This window comes from Sander lucioperca, chromosome 10 (genome assembly GCF_008315115.2).
Source record: "Sander lucioperca isolate FBNREF2018 chromosome 10, SLUC_FBN_1.2, whole genome shotgun sequence".
Taxonomy (NCBI): Eukaryota; Metazoa; Chordata; class Actinopteri; order Perciformes; family Percidae; genus Sander; species Sander lucioperca.
The window spans coordinates 7,217,484-7,239,631 of NC_050182.1; the positions used below are offsets into that span (position 1 = coordinate 7,217,484).

At 44.5% G+C, this 22,148-nt stretch overlaps 2 protein-coding genes across 2 annotated transcripts in view; one reads left to right on the top strand and one right to left on the bottom strand.

Annotated features, from left to right (window-relative positions):
- Positions 1 to 22,148, top strand: part of si:dkey-22o22.2 (neural-cadherin) — a 221,494-nt gene that overhangs the window by 158,200 nt on the left and 41,146 nt on the right. Inside the window, exons 17-20 of the mRNA XM_031319640.2 lie at positions 5,243 to 5,526; positions 7,983 to 8,612; positions 8,946 to 9,942; positions 12,642 to 12,735. Coding sequence (XP_031175500.2) covers positions 5,243 to 5,526; positions 7,983 to 8,612; positions 8,946 to 9,942; positions 12,642 to 12,735 — 2,005 coding nt within the window. The remainder of the gene's footprint in view (positions 1 to 5,242; positions 5,527 to 7,982; positions 8,613 to 8,945; positions 9,943 to 12,641; positions 12,736 to 22,148) is intronic.
- The window catches only part of LOC116064219 (alpha-tectorin-like), a 17,312-nt gene continuing 13,130 nt past the window's right edge, over positions 17,967 to 22,148 (bottom strand). The window contains exons 7-13 of the mRNA XM_036005921.1: positions 21,884 to 22,012; positions 20,925 to 21,112; positions 20,136 to 20,290; positions 19,801 to 20,046; positions 19,103 to 19,265; positions 18,293 to 18,415; positions 17,967 to 18,036 (exon numbers count right to left, since the gene is read on the bottom strand). Coding sequence (XP_035861814.1) covers positions 18,323 to 18,415; positions 19,103 to 19,265; positions 19,801 to 20,046; positions 20,136 to 20,290; positions 20,925 to 21,112; positions 21,884 to 22,012 — 974 coding nt within the window. The 3' untranslated portion in view covers positions 17,967 to 18,036; positions 18,293 to 18,322. The remainder of the gene's footprint in view (positions 18,037 to 18,292; positions 18,416 to 19,102; positions 19,266 to 19,800; positions 20,047 to 20,135; positions 20,291 to 20,924; positions 21,113 to 21,883; positions 22,013 to 22,148) is intronic.

Consider the following 22,148-nt stretch of genomic DNA (forward strand, 5'->3'; position numbering starts at 1 on the left):
GTAAATTACCCCACTAATAATGCCCGGAATGGTACCTAATTTTCCAGTAAATTTCCGGAAACTTTCCATGGAAAGTTAAGCTGGGCAATTTTTGGAAACATTCCAATTTGGAAACTTTCATGGGAATTAATGGAAATTATGGGAATTAATGGGAATTTACGAGAATTAACTGGAAATGTTGGGTAATTCATACAAACTCCATCTTATACAAACGTAAATATAAACATTTCGGCTTCAATCTGCTGTAGAATGTTGGATTCTAGAAATGATCTGTGCAGTGGGCGTGGCCTCAATAGCCCTGCAGTAGGCTAAGTAGTAGCCCAAACCACTGACCTTTAGCTTAACATATGAATGTAGCTAGCATGCTGCCTTTGATTTACTATGGTTATGGTTAGGGTTATATACCTGCTAAGCTAACCATCAGCGCTGTCTATTGTTTCCAGCCTATCAAGAACAAGTGGGCTTTACAATGAACACACATAGCAATGGGTTATGTTTTTAAAAAACTCCCGTATTTTAAAAGCTATAATGTTGGCAAGTATGTAGTAGCCTATGCTGATTACTGCGTGCGTGCATGTCATTAACGAACATAGGGAGGACATTCAACTGAAGTGGCATTACATTAAATCAGGTTGTTTTAACCAAGATTATACTGCAAGATGGAGTTTTTTCAACTACATTTAAGTTCCCTGTTATAGACTAACAGTATTATAACAAGCAATATTAAAAATATCCAGTTTATTCCCATATATTCCCATTAATTCCCATGGAAAGTTTCCAACTTTGAAAATTCCCGGAATTTCGCAACCCTTATGGTACCAAACTTCTACAGTAGTACAAATAGGTTCTGTACTCATAAAACGAGGCATTGGAGAGTTTGTAAGTACAGCAGGAGTTTATCTAAATAACACGAGCAGCCGGCGCTGAGACGGCAGTAAGACGAGTACTCAGGGACCGTCTACAAAACTACAACACCGAAAAGAGATACAACAAAAATATGTATTAATTTAATGATTAAATAAGGTATATTTTTGTTGTATCTCTTTTCGGCGTTGTAGTTTGTAGACTCATGTTTTTCATATATAACAAGTTGAGTCTTTTTTAGTTTTTTGTCTAATGTGCAGTTGTTGTTATTGTTGGAAGTGTCTCGATTTAGCGTTTATTCCCTTCAGACGGATCCCTGCGAGCTTCAGGAAGACGCTGAACACGGGATTAAGAAATGCTAAGACAGCAAAGTGCTGCTGATTCCCTCCCAAAACGTACACGCTTTCACGCTTTATCCCCAGTTTGTGACTCCCCGTGGTAATTAACAAACACCCCATCGACCCCCAAAACCACTGGGGGGTCCAGACACCCCAAGCTTCCTAACAGGCAGGTAGCTGGCAGATTAACTAAAACATTAGTCCTGATCCCTGCTGAGTCAGCACCATGGGTGGAAGAGACAGAGATCTGGAGCATTAGACATGTTTTTAATTCTTTATAATTTATACACAAGAAACTCATCTTTTTCTCTCTGGCTGAGCTCCACTGGTTTACACAATGCAGACTAATATGTTCAACATCTATTGTTTTTGAACACTAAATTGGCTTTAACATTTTATTTTTAAAGGAGCTTTTCTAGAGCTGCAGAGATTAATCTACTAACTATCAAATAAATCGCCAACTATTTTGATAATCTATTAATCGGTTCGAGTCATTTTTTATGTAAAAAAAAAAAGTAGAATATTCTCAGATTGCGGCTTCTTAAATTAGAATTTTTTGCACTCGTTTCTTCACTCGTCTGTGACGGTGAACTGGATATCTGAGGCTGAAGGTGAAAGAAACTCTAATCTGAAGGTTTTATCCTCCGACTGTAGCACCGTCACCTTGGCTGCAGCTGTGTGTGTGTGTGTGTGTGTGTGTGTGTGTGTGTGCGTGTGCGTGTCCGAGACCACATTTGAAGCTGACATGTGTTGAAGCATCACTGACCTTCTGTCCAGATATTAACTGCAGGTCTGACAAACACAATTACAGCAGAAACACACACACACACACACACACACACACACACACACACACACACACACGCCTGTTTATTCCAGCTTGATTTGGTGTTTTGTTTGAACAACCAAAGGTAGGGTGGCGTGTGTGCGAGGGGTGGGTTTACATTTCCCAGTCCTAAAGCTGATTAGGCGCAGCAGCTTTTGTCACCCGCCGTGTTTTCGGGATCCCGTTTGGTCCTCGGAGTGGAAAATGTGCCGAACGGAGAACGTCTGGTAATGAGATCAAGAGGCGGTTTTATAATTCCGCTGAGTTTGGCGTTTCAGTTCAGTGTCGCCCCGGGGTTTAGTAAGCACTTGCTCACACACACACACACACACACACACACACGCACATTGCTGCAGTGAAGTTGAGTGATAATAAGGGTGAGTTTGTCATTATACAGCCCCTGCACGCTGCACACACACAGAACATTTACAAAATGAGTTAAATTATATCTCGCGTTGCCAACTAGTCAAATACGGATCCTTTTTCACGATCCCCGGCGTCAGATAACGACACACAAGGCACTCACATGCACAGGGAGGAGGTCAGGGTGGATGTTTGGGTCATAAAACACAGCGCTTTCAAGCCGGGAGAGCGGAGTCCATGTCCCGGGGAAAACAAAAGACATTCACCCAGGAAATGCATGTCGTTTCCCGGGAGTGTTTGAATCCAGACCTTTTTTTTCTAATCTTATCTAGTCGTTTCGGTGTCTAAACGTAACTGTCGTTGCTGCATGACACTGATTTTTTGTCGGCTAAATTTACGTTACATGTCATTTAGCTGACACTTTTATCCAAAGCGACTCCCAATTGCTATATATGTCAGAGGTAACCCGCCTCCGGAGCAACTAGGGTTTAAGTGTCTTGCTCAGGGACACATTGGTTGATGTATCACAGTGGGATTCGAACCCTGGTCTCCCACACCAAAGGGATGTGTCATATCCACTGCGCCGTCACCAACCCGTTTACAAATTTAAAGGTGCTCTAAGCGATGTTGGGTGACGTGACTTCTTGACGTTGGCTTTCAAAGTATTGTCAAACCAAACGGAGGCTAGCTCGCCCCTCCCTCCTCTAGAGACCTAGTGCTAGCTGCTAGAAACCTATATGTTGTATTCACCAAGGTTAGCGCTGACGCTAGTTAATTATATCCTGCAGAAACAGAGCCACCTGAATGTCGGATTGGAAGCCCTTCTGCCGGCAGAGTTCTCGCCACCTTTCAAAGGCTTTTCCAATCTAAATTTGGGACCTTGCGTTTGGGACCTTTGTGTTCATCGGAACGTCGTCTCCTTGGTCGTGTGTCGGCCATATCAAAATTCAAGAGAATATAATTCGAACGTTTGTTGTTGTCTAGGACAGCTCTTCTCCAGCTAAATTCCCTCTTCACGCTTCTCTCTCTTCCACTCCCCACACCCCCCTTCATGAGCACATGCACTAAACCCCCCAACCCCCACCCCCAAATCCTTGAACACTGTTTGTTATGTTTGGTGGTGCAGGTTGTCACCGTTTGTTTTTGTTGCCGTTTGTGGAGCCTGGGCTGTCTACAGAGACCGCGTTTTTTCACAGTGTGTTCAGGGGACAGACAGCTAGCAGATAGTGAGGAGATGTTTTTTACAGTGTGTTCAGGGGACAGGCAGCTAGTGGATTTTTTTACAGTGTGACTTAACTAAACTTAACTTCAAACAGCCGCTGATACGACCATCAGCTCACAGAGCTCCGTAACCGGTGTCGCGTGACCAGCCGTTATGGTGGTTTACTTCGGCCCCTCCACTAGCTCTGTGTTGGCCATGTCATGCTTTTCTCTGCCCTGATAATCAGGATTTGCACTACGGCCTCACAGCGGAAGAAAAAAAAAAAAAAAAGAAGACATTTCACGTTTTTAAAAAGCGTTAATCTTTCTTGATTCTTTCCTTTGACAGTCAACGGTAAAGGATGAGTAATTTGAGGGCAAAATGTCCCACCTAAAACCTTCTACGGGTCACTTTGTTACACTCTGATTTATCGACATCGCCACGCAGGATTTCTGGGTGGTGCAGCCGACTGAATTTCAAAAAGCTCGAGTATCTCTCGCAGCCATCTAAGGCCGCAACATGTGATACTTTCTGATGAGGTTTTAAATCAAAATAAAACTTCCTTCGGTGATGAGTTGAAGTCCTTCAGAGTGTCGACCTGCAGTCAGCGCTCAGGGTCGACTTTCCCCTCCGGTCCGCCTCACGAGGAGCACAGATCTGACCTTAATCTCAATTTGTGGGCCTCCTGCTAGGCTTGGAATTAAATCAGCCCTATCCCCCAGTGTGTGTGTGTGTGTGTGTGTGTGTGTGTATTGAGAGGGCAACACCATATGGCCAGACTGATCATTAGGGAGACTGCCGGAGGCAGAAAAACCGCTGGAGCCTCTCCCCTCACACACACATTTACACACACACACTCAGCCGCTTGGCGAATGTCACGACGGAGCGTGCTCAGAGGCTGTGACGGACCGGTGCATTTAAGCTTTTCCACCCACACACACACGTGTCATACACCCACACACACACACACACACACACACACACACACACACACACACACACTCTCTCTCTCTCTCCCCGGTGTCGTAATGAAGGTCCTCCGTGTCTCTACAGATGGTGTTTGTCTCCTAAAGTCTCCTTGGTGCCGGTAAACAGAGAGCAGGCCGGACCCCACTGACCTGCCTCTGGGCTCTGAATGTGTGTGTGTGTGTGTGTGTGTGTGTGTGTGGGTATGTCTTCACTTCCACCCGAAAGAGGAAGAAAGAAGAGGAAAGGAAAGGGAAAAAGCGAGGAGATGAGGACCAAGAGGAGTTTAGGAGAGAAGCAAGAAGAGAGGAAAGAAGATGAAAAGCTGCAGGGGAGGGTAGAAAACGAGGCGAAATAAGAAAGGAGGAGGAGGAGGAAAAGGGGGTGAAACAAGGGAAACAGGAGGAATAAATGAGGGAAAGAAACAAGTGGAGAAAGGAGGCATTAAGCTGGAGGAAAAGAAAGGACGGTAAAGGATTCGAGGGGAGATAAAGAGGAGAGTAACGGAAAGAAGGTGGAGAAGAGGCAGGAGGAGGTGAGGGAGGACATGAGGAGGCACAAGTGACTTGATTTTTAAGACAGTGCTGTAATTTGTTCCAGGAGTCAGCAAAGCAGCAATGTAAAAAAAAAAAAAAAAAAAAAAAAAAGAATATCAACCAACCGATCTCTGCTTCCTCCCTCCAGGCGCCAACGCCAAGCTGCGCTACCAGATCACGTCCGGAAACGCGATGGGGACCTTCGACGTGGAGCCCGAGGTGGGCACTGTCTTCGTGGCCCAGCCGCTGGACTACGAGATGGAGCAGCGCTACGAGCTGCGGCTGGTCGCCTCCGACGGCAAGTGGGAGAACGAGACGCTGGTGGTGGTTCAGGTGGTCAATCGCAACGACGAGGCGCCCGTCTTCAGCCAGACGGAGTACCACGCTGCCGTGACGGAGGAGCTCACCCAGCTGCCTGTGTTCATGCTTGAGGTCAGTCATCATGGTCTTTAAAGGCTTCTCAGCCCCCTGGGGGAGCCTGAACACTGCGTACGGCGACAGAGAATGAATGAAGGGATGGGTTATATGTTTTTGATTGTTAAGCTTTAACCCTTGTGCCGTCCTCGGTTCCAATTTGACCCGTTTTCAAAGTTTGTCATATCAGAAATATGGGTTTCTTTCAACCAAATTGCCCCAAATGAACATGGTGATAACATGTTTTACAAGGTGACGTGGTTTCCTATAGTCTGAAAGAAGACTATGGAAGCAAAATAGCCCAAAACCTCAAAATTGAAATGTATGTTTTGGCCTGTAGTGTCAAGCCCTGATCAGATACCCACCCAGTCCACATGAAACATGAGAAAGTAGCACCTTCTGAACACACCTCCGCCCCAAAGGAGCTTGTTGTGAAAATGTCAAGTTTATATGAACAAGATGTGAAAAGGTATCAGGTTTAGCACGGACAAATCCAACGGTATTGGTCACGCTTCGAACGTGGCGGGGAATTTGCCCGGAGCGACACCTCAGCAGAGCTCCAGTGTCCACTTCCTAACACATCGCACATGTGTTTAACACAATATCAAATCAAACACGTTTCAAAACCTCCTGACAGGAAGGAACCGGGTTCCGAAAAGTTGCCTCAGCAAGTCAGAGTCGACCTTCTTCTACTTCTGTGGCTTTCATCTGCCTTTCGTCACACCTATCTCCGGTAATTCACAGTAATATGCATGTGCCGCCAAGCTAAATCAGATTAGAAAGGTGGAAGTGCGTCGGAGAGGGCCGGGAAGTAATCCCCCCCCGCCAGAGAGGCATGTGTCACCGAGTCCTCAACCCGAGCCTGGTTCCCCCTCGCCTGCTGGAATTGATTTGATGTACGCTCGGTTCCTCTCGATAGTTTCCCCCCGTCCCCTCCCCAAACGCAGGCCGCTTTGAGCCCTGTTTGTTAATACAATTGAGCAGATAGTGCACGGAGGGGAAAATCCAATTTGAAATGAATATTTCTTGACTTCACCTGCGCAGGCAGCCTCCTCTGTGGCGTCGTGACCGCTCATCTTCAATATTGTCTACCTGCGTCACGTTGTCAGGGAATGCAAAGAACCAACAGGGGACGCGGGGGGGTGGTGGGGGGGGGGTGGAGGCGTCAGGAGAGGAGGGGAGAGGAGGGAAGGGGGGGGGACTTCAAACGCTTCTGTAAACAAACCCTCCGGTGAGAAAAGAGCAGAAGAAAGTGTAAAAGTGTACTTTTTCCTTGCTTTTGTTGGCGTCTATTAACTTTTAATTGCGTTGTGTGTCGCGGTGACAGATGTGAGAACCCGTGTCCCCTCCTTCGGAGAGATAGCAGGAAGGCAGGTTAATTAAGCAAGCAGGACAAAGCAACAGAGAAATGTTTATTCCCGTGTGTTGCAGAGTCCCTGTGTGCTGCAATCAGCTCCCTGCCTCGTGTCCTATTTGCTGGGCTTGACATTTGGAGCTACATAATGAAAAGCAATTCAACCGTTTTTGATAAGAAAGACAAAAAACAATAGTTCCTTTTAAAGAGGAAGAATGTTATTCAGTTAAAGTAAAAAAAGTCAATGCTGCTGCTTTGACCAACGATGTGACAATAAAGTGACTGTGTTTCATTGCTCGTAAAATGAAATCCGTTTTATTACCAAGAGAATGTGGTGTTGGCGTTTTGTGGGTGATTGTCTTTTTACATATGGGTTGTTTTTAGAGTTAAACAAATCTGTGTCTGTAATACTTTGTAAAAACAAGCTACCTGAGTCACTGTCCTGTAGCAACTACTATCCAATTTTCTGTTGCAAGTGTTATGCTATAACTATAACTAAAATGTTTTTTACTTATTACAGTTTTTAAAAGGAGAATAGTCAGGAAGCATTATATCCACAAATGCAATTTCGAAATTCTTGCGTAAAGACATTAAGTTAGAAATACGGCCATTACAGACATTAAAAAGAAATTAAAATGATGGAAAACATTTTTCATGAGTGTAGAAAACATTAATTATACTCTTTATACTTTATTCCAGGGAAAAAGATTATATGCAGTATATATACTGTATATACTGTATATACAGTGTTTCTTTTAGGATTTTTTTTAGCAGTGGGGGCAGGTCTGTCCGAACAGGCAGAAATTTTGCCATGGCGGGCCGCCACTACAAAATCAACATAGAGGAAACACTGTATTTACAGTACTGTATATATAGATAACATGCATTAATGGGATAACGGTGTGTGTGAGTGTGTCATAGGAAGTCCCCCACCAGTCTAAACTTACAGCAGCATAACTAAGGGCTGGTCCAAGGCAAACCTGAGCTAAGACGCAGTTGGATGATCCGACGTGGTTACAAGACTTCGACCAGATGACCTGGACACCGAGGGGTTTCACGTGGTAGAAGAAATCATAGATTTATGTCTCATTTTGAAATTGTTCTTGTCTGTCCTTTGCAGGTGTCAGCCACCGATCCGGACCAAGACGCCGACCAGACGGCCCTGCGCTACTCCCTCCACGGCCAGGGCGCCGGCGGAGAGTTCACCATTGACGAACACACTGGAAGAATCCACGCCCAGCGGCGCCTGGACCGCGAGGAGCGCCCGGCCTGGAGGTTCCTTGTCCTTGCCACGGACGAGGGAGGAGCAGGACTCACAGGATTTGCCGATGTGCTGTTGGAGGTCCGAGACGTCAACGACAACGCACCCTTCTTCCCGTGCCCAGCTATGGAGGTAGACGGATGTTTTGTCGGCCAAGTGCCTGAAAATTCGCCTGCCGACACCTCCGTCATGGAGATGCGCGCCATGGACCTGGACGACCCCAACGAGGACAAGAACGCCGTGTTGACCTACAGCATCATCAAGAACGTACGCAACAAGATTAACCTCAACCTGTTCTCCATCAACGCCAGCACAGGGACCATCTACACGGTTCTCCGTTCCCTGGACCGGGAGGCGGAGGAACGGTATCTGGTGGTGGTTGAGGCCAGGGACGGAGGGGGTTTGGCGGGAACAGGGACAGCCACAATCATGATTTCAGACGTCAACGATCACCCGCCCGTCTTTACTCAGAAGATCTACACCGCTCAGGTGAGTCAAAAAAATTATGCAGGTTAATTTGTATATCATCTTTTAACAACAAGACAATTTATAGTTCTTAACATTAGACATAAAAGGGAAGAACAACAAGGCAATATTGACATATCAAAGCATTAAACATTTTAGATGAAGGAGATGAGAGTATATCCAGTTGTTCCTCATCCCTGTTTGCTCAGCGCCATTGTATGTACGGGACACAGGAGTTTTCTACCTGGAAGTTATTGTAAACAAATATTGTGATTGAGTCTATTGAAAGTCATCATTGCTTATAATAATAAGAGTAATGAGACACTATGTACTTCTGTTGTGTCCTCTGCTGTTCAGATAACAGAGGACCTGGAGGTGAACAGCGAGGTTCTCGTTGTTTCTGCCACAGACGGCGACGAGGGTGAGAACGCCGTGGTAACCTTCAGCATCGTCGGGGGCGACGAGGACAGGAAGTTCTTCGTGGAGACTGACAAAGTGAACCGTCGCGGCGTGATAAAACTCAAGAAGAAGGTTGACTTCGAGAAGCCCCGCGAGAGGACTTTCAATCTGACCCTGAAGGCCGAAGACGCGGACTTCTCCAGCCTGGCGTATTGCCTCGTTCAGGTGGAAGACTCCAATGACCACGCCCCCGTATTTTTCCCACAATTCTACGAGTCGCCAGCCATGTCCGAAGACGTTCCTGTGGGGACAATCATTGCTCAGGTTACAGCTTCTGATCTTGACTCGGGCCAAAACGGACGCTTCTCTTACAGTATTTCAAAAGAGTCGGACCCTCACGCTCAGTTTCTGGTGGACCAGTCCGGTTGGGTGGTAGTGGCCGATTCTCTCGACAGGGAGAAAATCTCGCAGCACAGGATCATGGTCCTCGCCACAGACGCCGGGAGTCCTCCGATGACTGGCACTGCCATCGTCGTCGTAACCGTACTCGACATCAATGACAACGGGCCTGAGTTCGAGGTCCCCTATGAGCCTATCGTTTGGGAGAACGCGGCGGCTCCGCAGGTGGTTCGGATGAACGAAACCTCCCTCCTCCTCCACGCCACCGACCGGGACACGTCCACCAACGGCGGGCCGTTCTCCATACGGCTTCTCATGCTCACCTCGGACGCCGCCAACTTCAATTTGACAGACTTTCGAAACGGCAGCGCGTCCATCACCGCCCTCCGGACCTTCGACCGCGAGCGGCAAAAGGAGTACCGCCTCCCGATTCTCATGATTGACAGCGGCTCACCGCCGATGAGCTCCACCAGCACGCTGACGGTCGTCATTGGTGACAGGAACGACCACCCTCACTCACCAGGACACACCCACTTCATCGTCTACAGTTATGAGGGTATGTTATTCTGTTTTCTTCTGCCCAGTGTAGTTGTATGGGAACTCTTCATAGAGCAATATATTTTTGATATTTTGGGCCGGTGTTGGTTCACTGCATTGTGGGATAATTTGCGTCCACATCATAAGAGCATCACCACAAAATTAGTTTTTTTTTTTTTTTACCTTTTCTAGTCCCTGAACCCATGATAAGTCCCACATTTCCATGACCCAAGGTATTGGAGAGTTACAAAGTTTGTGTCTGGCATGTTGAAAAATGAAAGTACACCTTTTTCAGAGCACTGTGGCAGTTCCTGTTTGTACTATTCCTCCCTGCAATATTAAAAAAGCGATCTGCCGACCAAATAGCACAGAATATATCCACATCTGGTTGATTAGACCTGTTTTTATTGAAGAATATCACAGCTAATGAAGCTTTGCTAACTGGGTGGCACCCAAAGGGGTAAGCGAGCATCTGGAAAGCGTACATATCCTTACATATACCTACGCTCTCCGTCTCTGCAAGATTGAAGAATGATTGAGATTTCTCTTGGCACAGCTACCAGAAGACTTCCAACTTTCAGACAGGTTGCTCACGTCACATCTACGTCTTCAAGCTCAGTTGGAGGCTGCTCAGTAACGCTCAGCCATCACCGGAACAGTGACTTCACTGGTCTCCGTCAAAATATCAGCATCGCTGTGTCCATTCTTTTACTGTCTATGGTGGCACCAACACTGCATTTCCTGCATTTCCTGTAACTTCTTCACTATAAAAACATCCCGCTGGTTCGCTAGTGGAAAGCTTTTAATGTGAAGCAGCAACAGCAGGAAACTTTCTATTTGTATGATCAGTAAGTTTAGAGAACAGTCCCGCACACTGACCATTACGCAAGCTATAATTTATTTAGAAAAATACAACGGAAGTGAAGTGCATACAGTGTAAGTGCATCATACGCTGCACCAATGGTGTGAAACACTACTCACTTCCTGTCTCCTAAATACGCGTGGCCTCATTTGAAAGTGTAAAGAACGTTGTGTAGATAGGTTTGTATAATTGATTCATATTTTTTTTTGCTTTGCTAACATTTACACAGCTGAAAGACATATTTAGCATCACAGAACTTAGTTTAGTTAGGGCGTTTGCGCACATTAATTGACGTTAGCTTCTCTGTGTTGCCAGATCTGGCGAGAGTTTGTTCCTGAGACAGAAACAGGTCTCAAACAAAGTTAATTTTCTCCTGATTTACCCTTCTGAAATGTTTTATTTCAGTGTCAGAATGTTCCGGAGATATGTGGCTTGTGAAAAATGGCTCCAATATTTACTTTGGGTACTACGGGGGCGAAAGGATCGCTCATAATCTGTGTTCACGTCCACTTGTCCCATTGGAATCAACACACGCTGCTAGGCTCCTAAAGACGCATAAATGTAAATGGACTGTATTTATATAGCGCTTTTCTAAGTAATGATTACTTAGTACAGGAACCATTAACACACTGGTGACCGAGGCTGCCGTACAAGGTATAAACCTTTACAAGATAAGCATTCACACACATTCACACTCCAATGGGGCAGCATTGGGAGCAATTTGGGGTTCAGTGTCTTGCCCAACGACACTTCGGCATGGGACTGCAGGGCCAGGGATCAAACCACCAACCTTCCGATTGGTAGGCGACCGCTCTACCACCTGAGCCACAGGCGCCCTTCGTGGCGTGGCAGGGGACAAACCCACGTGACACAATGACAGGAAGTAACTCTTGTTGGGGCAGAGACAGTTCGAAAAACATCAGTGATTAGTTCAAATTGAGTCACGTAAAACTACTAAAATGACCACTTAACTACATCACGGATTCAGGTCAGATACAGGAAGTTACTCTGAGTTGGGGCATCTCGGTTTTAAAAACCCCCGTCTCTGGCTACATATCCAGTTAGGCATCCAGGAACAGACTTTGCTGAGTGCACTCGCTGTTTAACAGCGTCAGTAATAACTGTGACTACTTTCTACTCTACTGTAGAAGTTGCCTTGCTAAAGGGCAGTTGGTCTGAGGGACTCAAACGGGTGTCTTTCCGGTCACAGACGGCTCCTCTAACCTTCAGTCCCCCCGGTGTCCCTTCCACCACCTCCTGAGTGCTCTGCGCTCGTGTTGCTAAGACTGTACTTGTCACAGTCGAGTGCTCGCAGCCTACATCACTTATTTAGCTGTTCATACCATCTGTCAGCCTCCTGTAATTTGCTGGAAAAAACTGAGGTTTTCTGTAATGTATTTTTAGTGGATTTCCTCTCCGGGGCCTTTCAACATGAAAGTACATTAACCCACTAATATGGATCCATCACGTAGCTCGACAACATGCCATGAAGCAAACAATTAACTCCAGCTTAAGTCCCAGGTCTGACAGGCACATAAACAGGAGCCATTTTTAAATGGCAGCTGATTTCACAGCTAAAGAGATTACAGCGCTGCGTTCAGCTTTTTTTTGGGAGAGGGGGGGGAGGAACACTGTGCAAGCATTTCTAATGCGTGCACATGTTCCCCGCCGTGCTGTCAAACCATGACCGAGCGTGCCAATGAGGCGTCACCCGCCACCTCATCTCCACTGTCTTCCCTTCACTTTTAATATTTGGCTCTTACCGCAGGGCTCCCCTGCGCTCAAAACTCATTTCTTTCAAAGCCAATGCATGTTTTGACCTTTTTTTGTGTCTTTTATTTCCCTCCTCCTGACAGGTATTCTCCCGACGACGGTGCTCGGACGAGTTCAATCCCCCGACCTTGATGACTGGAGCGAGAAGGTGTACCGGTTCGAAGGCAAACCATCCAGGTACTTTGATCTGATACGGTGAAAACTCTGAGGTGAAAGTAGAGATGGACAAGTAATAGTTAGGCATTTAGGTGTTGAGGGAAAGAGAGGTAGCGGGCTTTGAAGTAGACCAAGGACACAAGGTGATACAGTAGAGAGGCAGCAATTCCAAAAACATAACAGGGTTAAGATATTAGAAGTAGGGATGTGTTGAGAGATAACACAAAGAGAGGCAGAGAAAGACGTGTGAGGAGAGGCCATAGTGCCGGAGAGAAACGGGAAGACAAATACTGGTCAAGAATTTCAGCTGGTTGTTCTTTAACAGAAGTAGAAATTCTTTATTTTGCCAAGTGGAAAACTTGACAACCTGCTGCCTTGTTTTAGAAACTGGGATTCATTTCTTTGTTCCAGGCCTGCATTGAAAAATGGCCAACTCCAACGCTCTTAGCTCCACAATTCAGTACGACATTTTACAGTCTCTTCACATGTGTTTAGACTTTAGGGAATGAGCAAAATATTTAAGAGGTAAGTGCACCAAACTACAAATGAGGCTTTCTTAGCTTTTATCTGTCCCTGAGAGTCTTCCATGCCACGAGAACCTCAAATTGAATTTGTTGGAGACAGAAATCTTAAGGACATATATCTCAAAACCCAAACTATCGAGAGAGTGAAATTCTGTTTTTTGTTGTTTTTAGTGCAGCGATCCTTAAAGTCAGGGGTCCCCAACTTTTTTTGCAACACAACCGATTTCACATTTGTATTATAATGTTTGCAATCAGGGAGCAGACAGCCTACGAGTATAGTAGTATAGTTGTAGGAGGGTGGATCCTGTTTTCTTTGCTTGTTAGTAGTCATTGAAGAGAAACTGATAACCGCTATTGGCGAGTCCATCAGGCGTCCAATGAGGGCGATCCCTGCCATCAAAGAACGCCGCTGTGGACACGAACTGTAGGTCATCATGTGGACTGAAATGAAACAAATGAAATCAGCTGGTAAGTAAATGACAAAGGCAGGGTTTTACTGTGAATGTACACGCTCCTGTTCGCCATACTGTAAGTAGTTTTGGATAAAACCATCCAGAGAATGGCAGGTGTAAAGCTGCTTATGGGTGTGTTGGAGCTAAAGCAAAAAAAGATTCCCCTCGTAAAGTGTCCCCTCTCATGTGACATGCATCGAGAGATGCATAAAGACAAAGCGAGGGAATAAAAGAGCTGCACAGGAGCTGACAGATTTAAAATAGAGAGGAAAAGACAGCACGAAGGTGCGGTGCGACACGGGAGGAGAAAGGGAAATTGGGACAGAGGAACAGGCAGTTTGAAGGCAGAAACAAAGAGAGTGAACAAGAATGAAAGGCCAGAAGACGGGGAGGAGAGAGAGATAGAAAAGGGGATCTGACTTGTCAGGAACAGTGCCATTAATACTTCATAACCAGCGGTATTGAAAATTCCCAGTGAAGCACGGCGAGGGCGCGCTCGTTTTGTTTGATGAGGCTCGGTGCGGACGGGTTGAAAGGAGAGCCTGATTGCGCTCCCTGCCACCTTCTCCCTCTTCTAACGAGATGCCTATAAGGAGGGACGACTTGAGACGGCAAGAAACGTGCCGAGAACAAAGGAACCGCCAGAGAAATTACCATCCTGAACCGCCGCTCCTCTTCACTCCAGGCGGCAGATGGCAATTTGTTCCCAGTATGGATCAGGTTTCAGGTTGCGTGTTATTTACATGTCGAAGTGATACAAAGTAGAGGAAAAATAAGAAAGAGGATCATTTTCAGGTGAAGTGAAGTAGCCCCAGCGGGCCAATAACAATGTGTCACAGCCCACAGGAAATCAAGGCAACAAACAGCATGTTGCTTTTAAAGAGAAGATATCAGCATCCTGCCCCAGCAGACACACATTTGTTTGGGATTGATCTGCACATTATATATTCTCATTTGTTTGCTGTCAGTGAAGTGTTGCAGGGTTTGAAATCTTTAAAGCGTGACATATATCTAGGAGAAGGTACAGTATGATACAGCCTCCCTTGCCGCCGCAGCAGCAACAGCAGCGCAGCTACAGGATGCGTTTTGGCCTCGATTCGGTCGCCGCTAATTTATCCGTCTGGTTCTGAGCTCTGAAAGTTGGCGCTGTCTGTGTGAAGAGGTTAAATAGTTACACGAGCCTGATGGCACGTATTCAGGACCAGGTTTGGACCCGGGCCACAGACCGTTGAATGGATGGAATCGACTCTTTCAGTGCAGCAGAGCAGAGAGCGCTAAAAGTTTTCCAGATCAAGAACCCTCATCCCCTCTATGGATCCACGTTTATCCACAGACCTCCATCTGCTCCGAGTTTGATCTGAGGAATCCCATCTGATCTTGAATAAGAGCTCATCAGGCCAGACTTCATTTAATTCCTCTCGCAGAAAGAACTTCTGCCTGTTGGACATTTTCTCCCACTTAACCCTTGTCGTTTCTCCACGTTCCACTAACCTGACACGCCAGATGGTTTATTAACACAGAAACATCTGAGAAGCCGTCATTGGAAACTGTTTGGAAAAGGGCAGGCACTTAAACAAATACCTGGCAGGTGATTGGATGAACCACCTCTCTTATCACATCCGCCATTGTTATTTTCGGCCGTCAGACACACCTGAACCAAGCCTGTAGCCAGTAGTTCCTCACAGGACGCTGATTGGTTCGGTCCACTGTAGAGCTGCAAATCGGTTAAAAATGTATCGATTTGTTGTCAACTATTTAATTAACGGCCAACTATTTATGATAATTGATTCATCCGTTTGAGTCATTTTTTTATGAAGAAAAAGTCTAACTTCTCTGATTCCAGCTTGTTAAATGTGAATATCTTCTAGTTTCTTCTCTCCTCTGTGACAGTAAACTGAATATCTTTGAGTTGTGGACAAAACAAGACATTTGAGGATGTCATCTTGGGCTTTGGAGGCTTCTTCTAACCAATATCTATGAGGCTGATAACCGCTGATAACGTCCATTCAATAGGGTGATAACATCCGAAACAGTTGCCAATGGGTTACCATGGTGGTAGTCCATATCAACAACGTTTTATTTCCGAGATTGCTCCGGTGCCGCCGGAAATTCAGCCGGATGTCCGTCCTCTTCCTCTGTCTTTGTGTTGGCGTTCTAACCTCCGGTGGATTTGTGAGGACTATGGTTAACTGCTCCTCAGATCTCTGCAGGGTAAATCCAGACAGCTAGCTAGACTATCTGTCCAATCTGAGTTTTCTGTTGCACGACTAAGACCACCAAAACAAGTTCCTTCCCGAGGCTGTTTTGCAGAGGCACTGTCATTGTGTCCGCCACCTAGCGCCGCCCGAGACGATTGTGATTGGTTTAAATAAATGCCAATAAACCAGAGCACGTTTTTTTCCCATCCCACAATGCTGTGTGGACCCAGCCAGACCCTGGCAATGCGAGACTACCATGGCAGTTACCCACCAAGCCTCGTTCTGAAATTAAAATGGCGCGTGTGAATAAAGCATATGGATTTTATTGTTGGTTTGGAAATAAGAGCTCTTGTTCAAGCACTTTTATCTCGGTACATTTTCACAGAAGTAAGTTTTTCTTGTGTTAAACTTCTGTAAAGTACTTTTACTTGATATTGTAGTACTTGTTGTATTCCTGCATAAGTCACATATGTCGGAGCTGTGATGTGGATTCACAGGAAGTGAAGGCTCTGATAGGTCGTTGCAGATAGATGGGGCAGTTTTATACTCGAGGGAATGCGAGGAAAATAACTGCTAACGTAATAAAGTAATACAATTTAGACTCCACAGCAGTTTGCCTCAAGATGTGGAAGACATTGTTGCCTGCTGTCTTTCTTAGGGGCCCAGTCACTTCAGATTACATTTAGACATTTCAGACTGAAAAAACAATATAGTATATTGTATATTGACCATGGTGACATAGATGGACGGTCTAACGTAAATAAAACGAATAAAGAGCAAGCAAATGGGTTCTGATGCCAAAGATTTGGCTAAAGAATAAAGGACTGAAACACTCCCTTTATTTCATTTTTATTTTTCTAACAATCATAACATTAATGGTACAACAGCATGTCTCAGTGTAATTACAGCCACAGTTTAACTGACAATCTTCATTTGTAGTAACTTCAATCTTCTATTTTAATGTTGACATTCACATCAGTATTTTCCTTCCTCTGGATCTCAAAACCTTCTCGCCGCAAAGCTTCTTTTAACTTCACGTCACTAAAACTCAGAAATTCTGTTTCTGCATTCACAAGGTAGCATTTAGGCTGTGTGCATTCAAAAGAAAGCAGTTAACGTTAAAGAAGAAATATTAGTAGAAATCTCACCTATAATTGGTATGAATCATTGGGTCAAATTCATTGTTATTTCTGCAGAATCCAATGAATTTGACCCAGTGATTCAGGTGTATTAACATCAGTGTTATGACATTTATATCACTTTATATCTTGTTTCACAGCAACGATAACTTCAGACATTCTTTTAAAACCAGTGACATTTCAGGCTCCTTCCTCTGGATCTCAAAACTTTCTCGCCGCAAAGTTTCTTTTAACTTCATGTCACTAAAACACAGATGTTCTGTTTCTGCATTCAAGAGGTAGCATTTAGTCTGTGTGCATTTAAAGGAGTCAGTTAACGTTAAGTCACTTTGACTGCCAATGGAAAATGTGGTTATGAAACAAAGGACCATTCCCCGGTCTATATGGGGTCTGAGTGTCTGATTCTACATAGAATTGCTTGGTTTCTCCCAATAAATCATGATCTATAGCCTATTCTGGAATACATTGATTAATCAGCAGCTGTCGTTACAAACAGCACTGTCCGTTGGCCTGAAACAACAGCTAAGCAATAGTCGCATCACATCATATATCTCGGCCAATGTTTGCTTTTTTCTAAAGGTAAAAAAATAAGGGAAAAACACAACAGGTAACTCGGCAACGCCTGGCGCATTTCAGCTCTTTTGTCTGTGGGGTAAAAATGCAAACCAATGTCCCAAATGATTGGGGGGGGGCATGATTTGACAATCACTCAACTAAAGACAAGACGTTACTTAGTATATATTAGTATATATTGCATACAGTACCTAAATCCCTTCTTTGATTAGTTTTTCTTCATAACACACTGGCCACAATCATTTTTTAATTAAAGATTGGTTCATTTCAAAATCACACACCAAATTTGCATGAATCTGTGGATTGAATCAGCAGCCCACGGATTCTGCAGGAAATAATATACCAGGTGGATTGAAGTATTTGTTTCACAGCAACGTTCAAATGCTCGGTGAGATCTCAGGCTCTTTATGGGGACGAAGCTTAAATCAGGAACCATCTGAGGAGACAACCAGACAAAACTGTGATGAGTCATGATTCATACTTTGTCTCTGACGTAGGTTAAAATATCAAATATAACTTTCCTGATCACATTCCTGCTCCTGACAGGATGCAGCCTTTAGATTTTAATGACCGCCCACAGGACAAACTTTAAATTTTTAACATTAAGAAAAGCTGAATTATCCGTATGATCAAATCCCCTCGGACTTAAACAAGTAGTACATCTATTCAAAACAAATTAAATTCATACATACCATGTAATCGATCAAAAAGGGGAGCTGTCTTTAATTATTCCAGGCCATAGTGATGAGGGCTGGGTTTTCATCTGCTCTTTTAGCCCTTAGAGATCTGCGCCTCCTGCCACTTCCACTGCAGCTCTGTCAGAACAAGAGGATGGTGAGCTGTCAGACTTTATGGAGGTCAGCATTTAGCTTCAGGTGTATCCATTAAATATATATTTTACATTTTTGACATGCGTAATTCTCTCTTTAGACCTCATGTGAGGAGGCAGGCTGTTGTTACAAACCAGTCATACTTATTGTTTCTGAAAAGTTAAGCACTGTAATTCAAATGTATTTAACACATTCATTGCTGTATACACCACATTGACTGCTGTTGTATGCGAGTGCTGCGGACCTCGTAGGAAGGTCAGGGTGGATGTATGGCTCCTATAACACAGCGCATTCAAGCTGGGGAGCAGAGTTCATGTCCCGGGGAAATCACAAGACTTTCACCCAGGAAACGAGTGTTTGTGTCTGGGGACAGTTTTAATCCAAACCAAGATCTTTTTTTTTAAACGTATCTAGTTGTTTTGGTGCCTAGACTGTCTTTGCCGCATGACACTTTTCGTCGACTTTTATTTGACTTTGAATTTACTGACATTATCCCCCATTATTTCTTTAAATAAGTTGATTTAAAGTAAATACTAGTTGAAATGTTTGTAATGCAAAATAAGTTGTTTTTTTTTGTGCAGAAATGTAGATGTTGAATGTTGGGAGTATTTTTACATTGTTGTATCACTACTTTTACTGAAGTAAAGGAGTATTTCCTCCACCACTGCTCACCGGAGCGCAGGAGTTGCCGTGTTTGGGGCACAGCTCCAGTTTGCAGTGCAGGTAGATGTCGCCAACTTTCCCAGAGAACTGGAACATGTTGAAAGAGAAGGCGTTGGATGTTCCCAGTCCGTTTCCCTGCACCTTCACTGTGTGGTCAGCGGGGTTCGGGCATCTGCTCAGAAACAGGAAATCAGAAATCATGCATAAAGATCCTTACAGTGGACAACAGCATGTTCGCACAGAGCCGGAGCGAATATCTGTGTAGCTTTAATCTGTTTGATCACAGGGTCAGATTGGAATCATTTGTGTTTAATCGCGCTACTCTCCTTGCCCGCGGGTGTAGAACTGTAGACACCAGCAACGTTATTTCCGTCATCAATATGGCTGAAATACCCACTACTGCTGCAGATATGTTGGAAAATCAAAAACAAACCGCTTAATGTCTGGATTAATATATCCGGAGGAGCAAGAAGCTCAGTAATTTCCACTGGCTTCTCCAGATAGTTAAACATTACATCTGAATGACAGTTCCAGCGCTACTACGGTGTACAGATTTTGCAGGGTTTTTTTGGCAATAAACGGATGTAAAGTATGCCGAAATAACAACGTGATAATGCCGATTTCTGAATGGCGTTGAGATCTATCAGGGCTACGTTTTTGCGACACACGCACCTAGGTGTGAACGCACCATAAGAGTTTTATCTCACCCGTTGATGATGAGGTTGTATCGCAGACTTCCATCAGGTGACGGCTGGTTGGTCGCCCAGCAGGAGTCGGTCACTATGGAGACCATGTTGTCGTCCAGCCCCACCGTCATCAGCTCCACCCAGACCTTCTGGTCCAGCACGAGCTCAGTGTCCGGCCCCACGATGTTCATGAAGCTGGCGTCGGTGTACGCTTTCATCATCAGAGTGTAATTCCAAATTCCAGATACAATCTCCTCCACCACGGAGCTGGAGACACACACACACACTTTTCAGCTGTCTTAAACTTCAACTACATCAGGCTGCACGTTATCAACCAGGTGACGCTCCACACACACCTGTCTTTGATTTTGAAGGACACACTCCTGATGTCTGGCTTTGTGTACAAGCAGGAGAAGTCGATCATGACTTGGTCGTGGCGGGTGATGACGTCCGTGGAGCTGTTCTGCATCATGATGGTGTTCTGGTAGATGATTTGGCTTTTGTTGTTGCTCTACATTGTGACAGGAATACAGACGGGGTTTGACTTCATTTAATCACAGCAGTCAGATTCTTTTCATGCTCACCTGTGACATTTACAATCCAGAGAGAGAGAAAAGTACTAACTGTTGTAGGGGTTTAGAGTCCATATTTGTAGCATGCAGTTCATAAATCACATGTATCTTTCTATCACTATTAACAAGTGGAACAATGTCAGATATATAACTACGATAAGTACTGCGCTGTAATTTGTACCTATTTCTTGTATTTCTTGTATTGTACAGATCTGCGTAGCGGGGTGGATGGTTGGGTCCTAAAACACAGGGTTTTTAAGAGTCTGTGTCCCAGAATAAGTTTAGCGGAAAACACAAGACTTTTACCCAGGAAACGGCAGTTTGTGTCCCTGGAGTACTACTTAAGGGTTAGATCGACTTTTAATACAATATATTAACAGTTATCGTTCGTGGTGTAGACGGGCCTTTTGTCTGCTTTTAATCTCTGTTTAGTCTCTCTCATACCAAACAGGGAAGCCCAAACTGTAGAGAAAATACTTCAAGGCCTGGCTGAGACTCCTCATTACTTTGCCATGAATCTACAGTGAAGTGATCAGCAAAAACAGGAGCAAAACAGTAGAGGAGAGCACCCACCATGACCTCGGTCCCGCAGGTGTTGTTGCTGTCAAAGCTGAAAGTCACCATGTGGGCCTCGTTGTCCATGTGTCCTTTGCAGCTCTCGTCTATGAGGTGTAAGGTGGTGTAGTCAATGTTTTTGGCACTGAGCAGACATCCAGCCAGAGTAAGAGTGGCAGAGTTCTCCATGCAGACTGTCGGGTCGCCTGAACACCCAACGGGACAAAGAAGAAGTTACAAAAAATATCACCACTTCAACATAGATTGACTATAATTAGGTCATAGCTAGTTTGTGCTGATTTTGTTTTTCTAAACTCAAAATGTATCAGATTCTGAGCTATAATGGAGGCAGACATAGAGCTCAACAGTGTGGTTTTAGAAGTAACAACCCCATTGATTTTCGCCATAAGGATTTTGATTATCAGAATCAGAAAGGGTTTTTAAGTCACACATTCTCTAGATGGAATATTAAACAATATAAGTATAGGTATAAACAACATAAGTATAAGTATATGTACACAGTATGTAATAAATTAAATAAAACAATAAAGATAGAAATAAAAAAATAAATAAAGAGCAAAGAGCATTACAGCAGAGAGAGAACAGTGGCATGAAGAGCCAGGGGTGGGGAGTCAGGGTGGTTTCCGGGCCTTGTTAATAAGGCTAGTGGCGGCACACAGTCTTGTTCCTTTACCTTTTTTTTTCAAAGTGTTCAAATCATTAATGAAACGTCAATGGAGATATCAAGTGGGGAAAATCACTTCCGGAACCAGAGTCATTCAAAAACTAGGCTGTCCCTAACCCTAACCCAGTTTTTAATTTAACACAAATTTTTAAGTTTTATGATCTCCCATTCTCTGAAAAATAAACAAAAACTTGGTCAGGAGGTGATGATTCGCTCTGAAAAGGAACCAACTCTGAAGAAACATTACAACCTTTGTTGGATTTTTCATGGTGTATTTCATGGTGCACTGTACCTAAAGAGTTTGTTGATGTGTACTTGGAGGCAAAAAGAGCCCGACAGAAGCATTGGGTTTCACCGTGTTTCTCGCCACAGAACTCGTTATCACTGCAGTACAGCTCCATACAGGGGACCTGAGGGACAGCTACACACACACACACACACACACACACACACACACACACACACACACACACACATACACACACACACTTAATAAATGTTTGAAATTAACATTAAAATGCTGCATTTATGTAACGCATCAATGATATTTATTAATT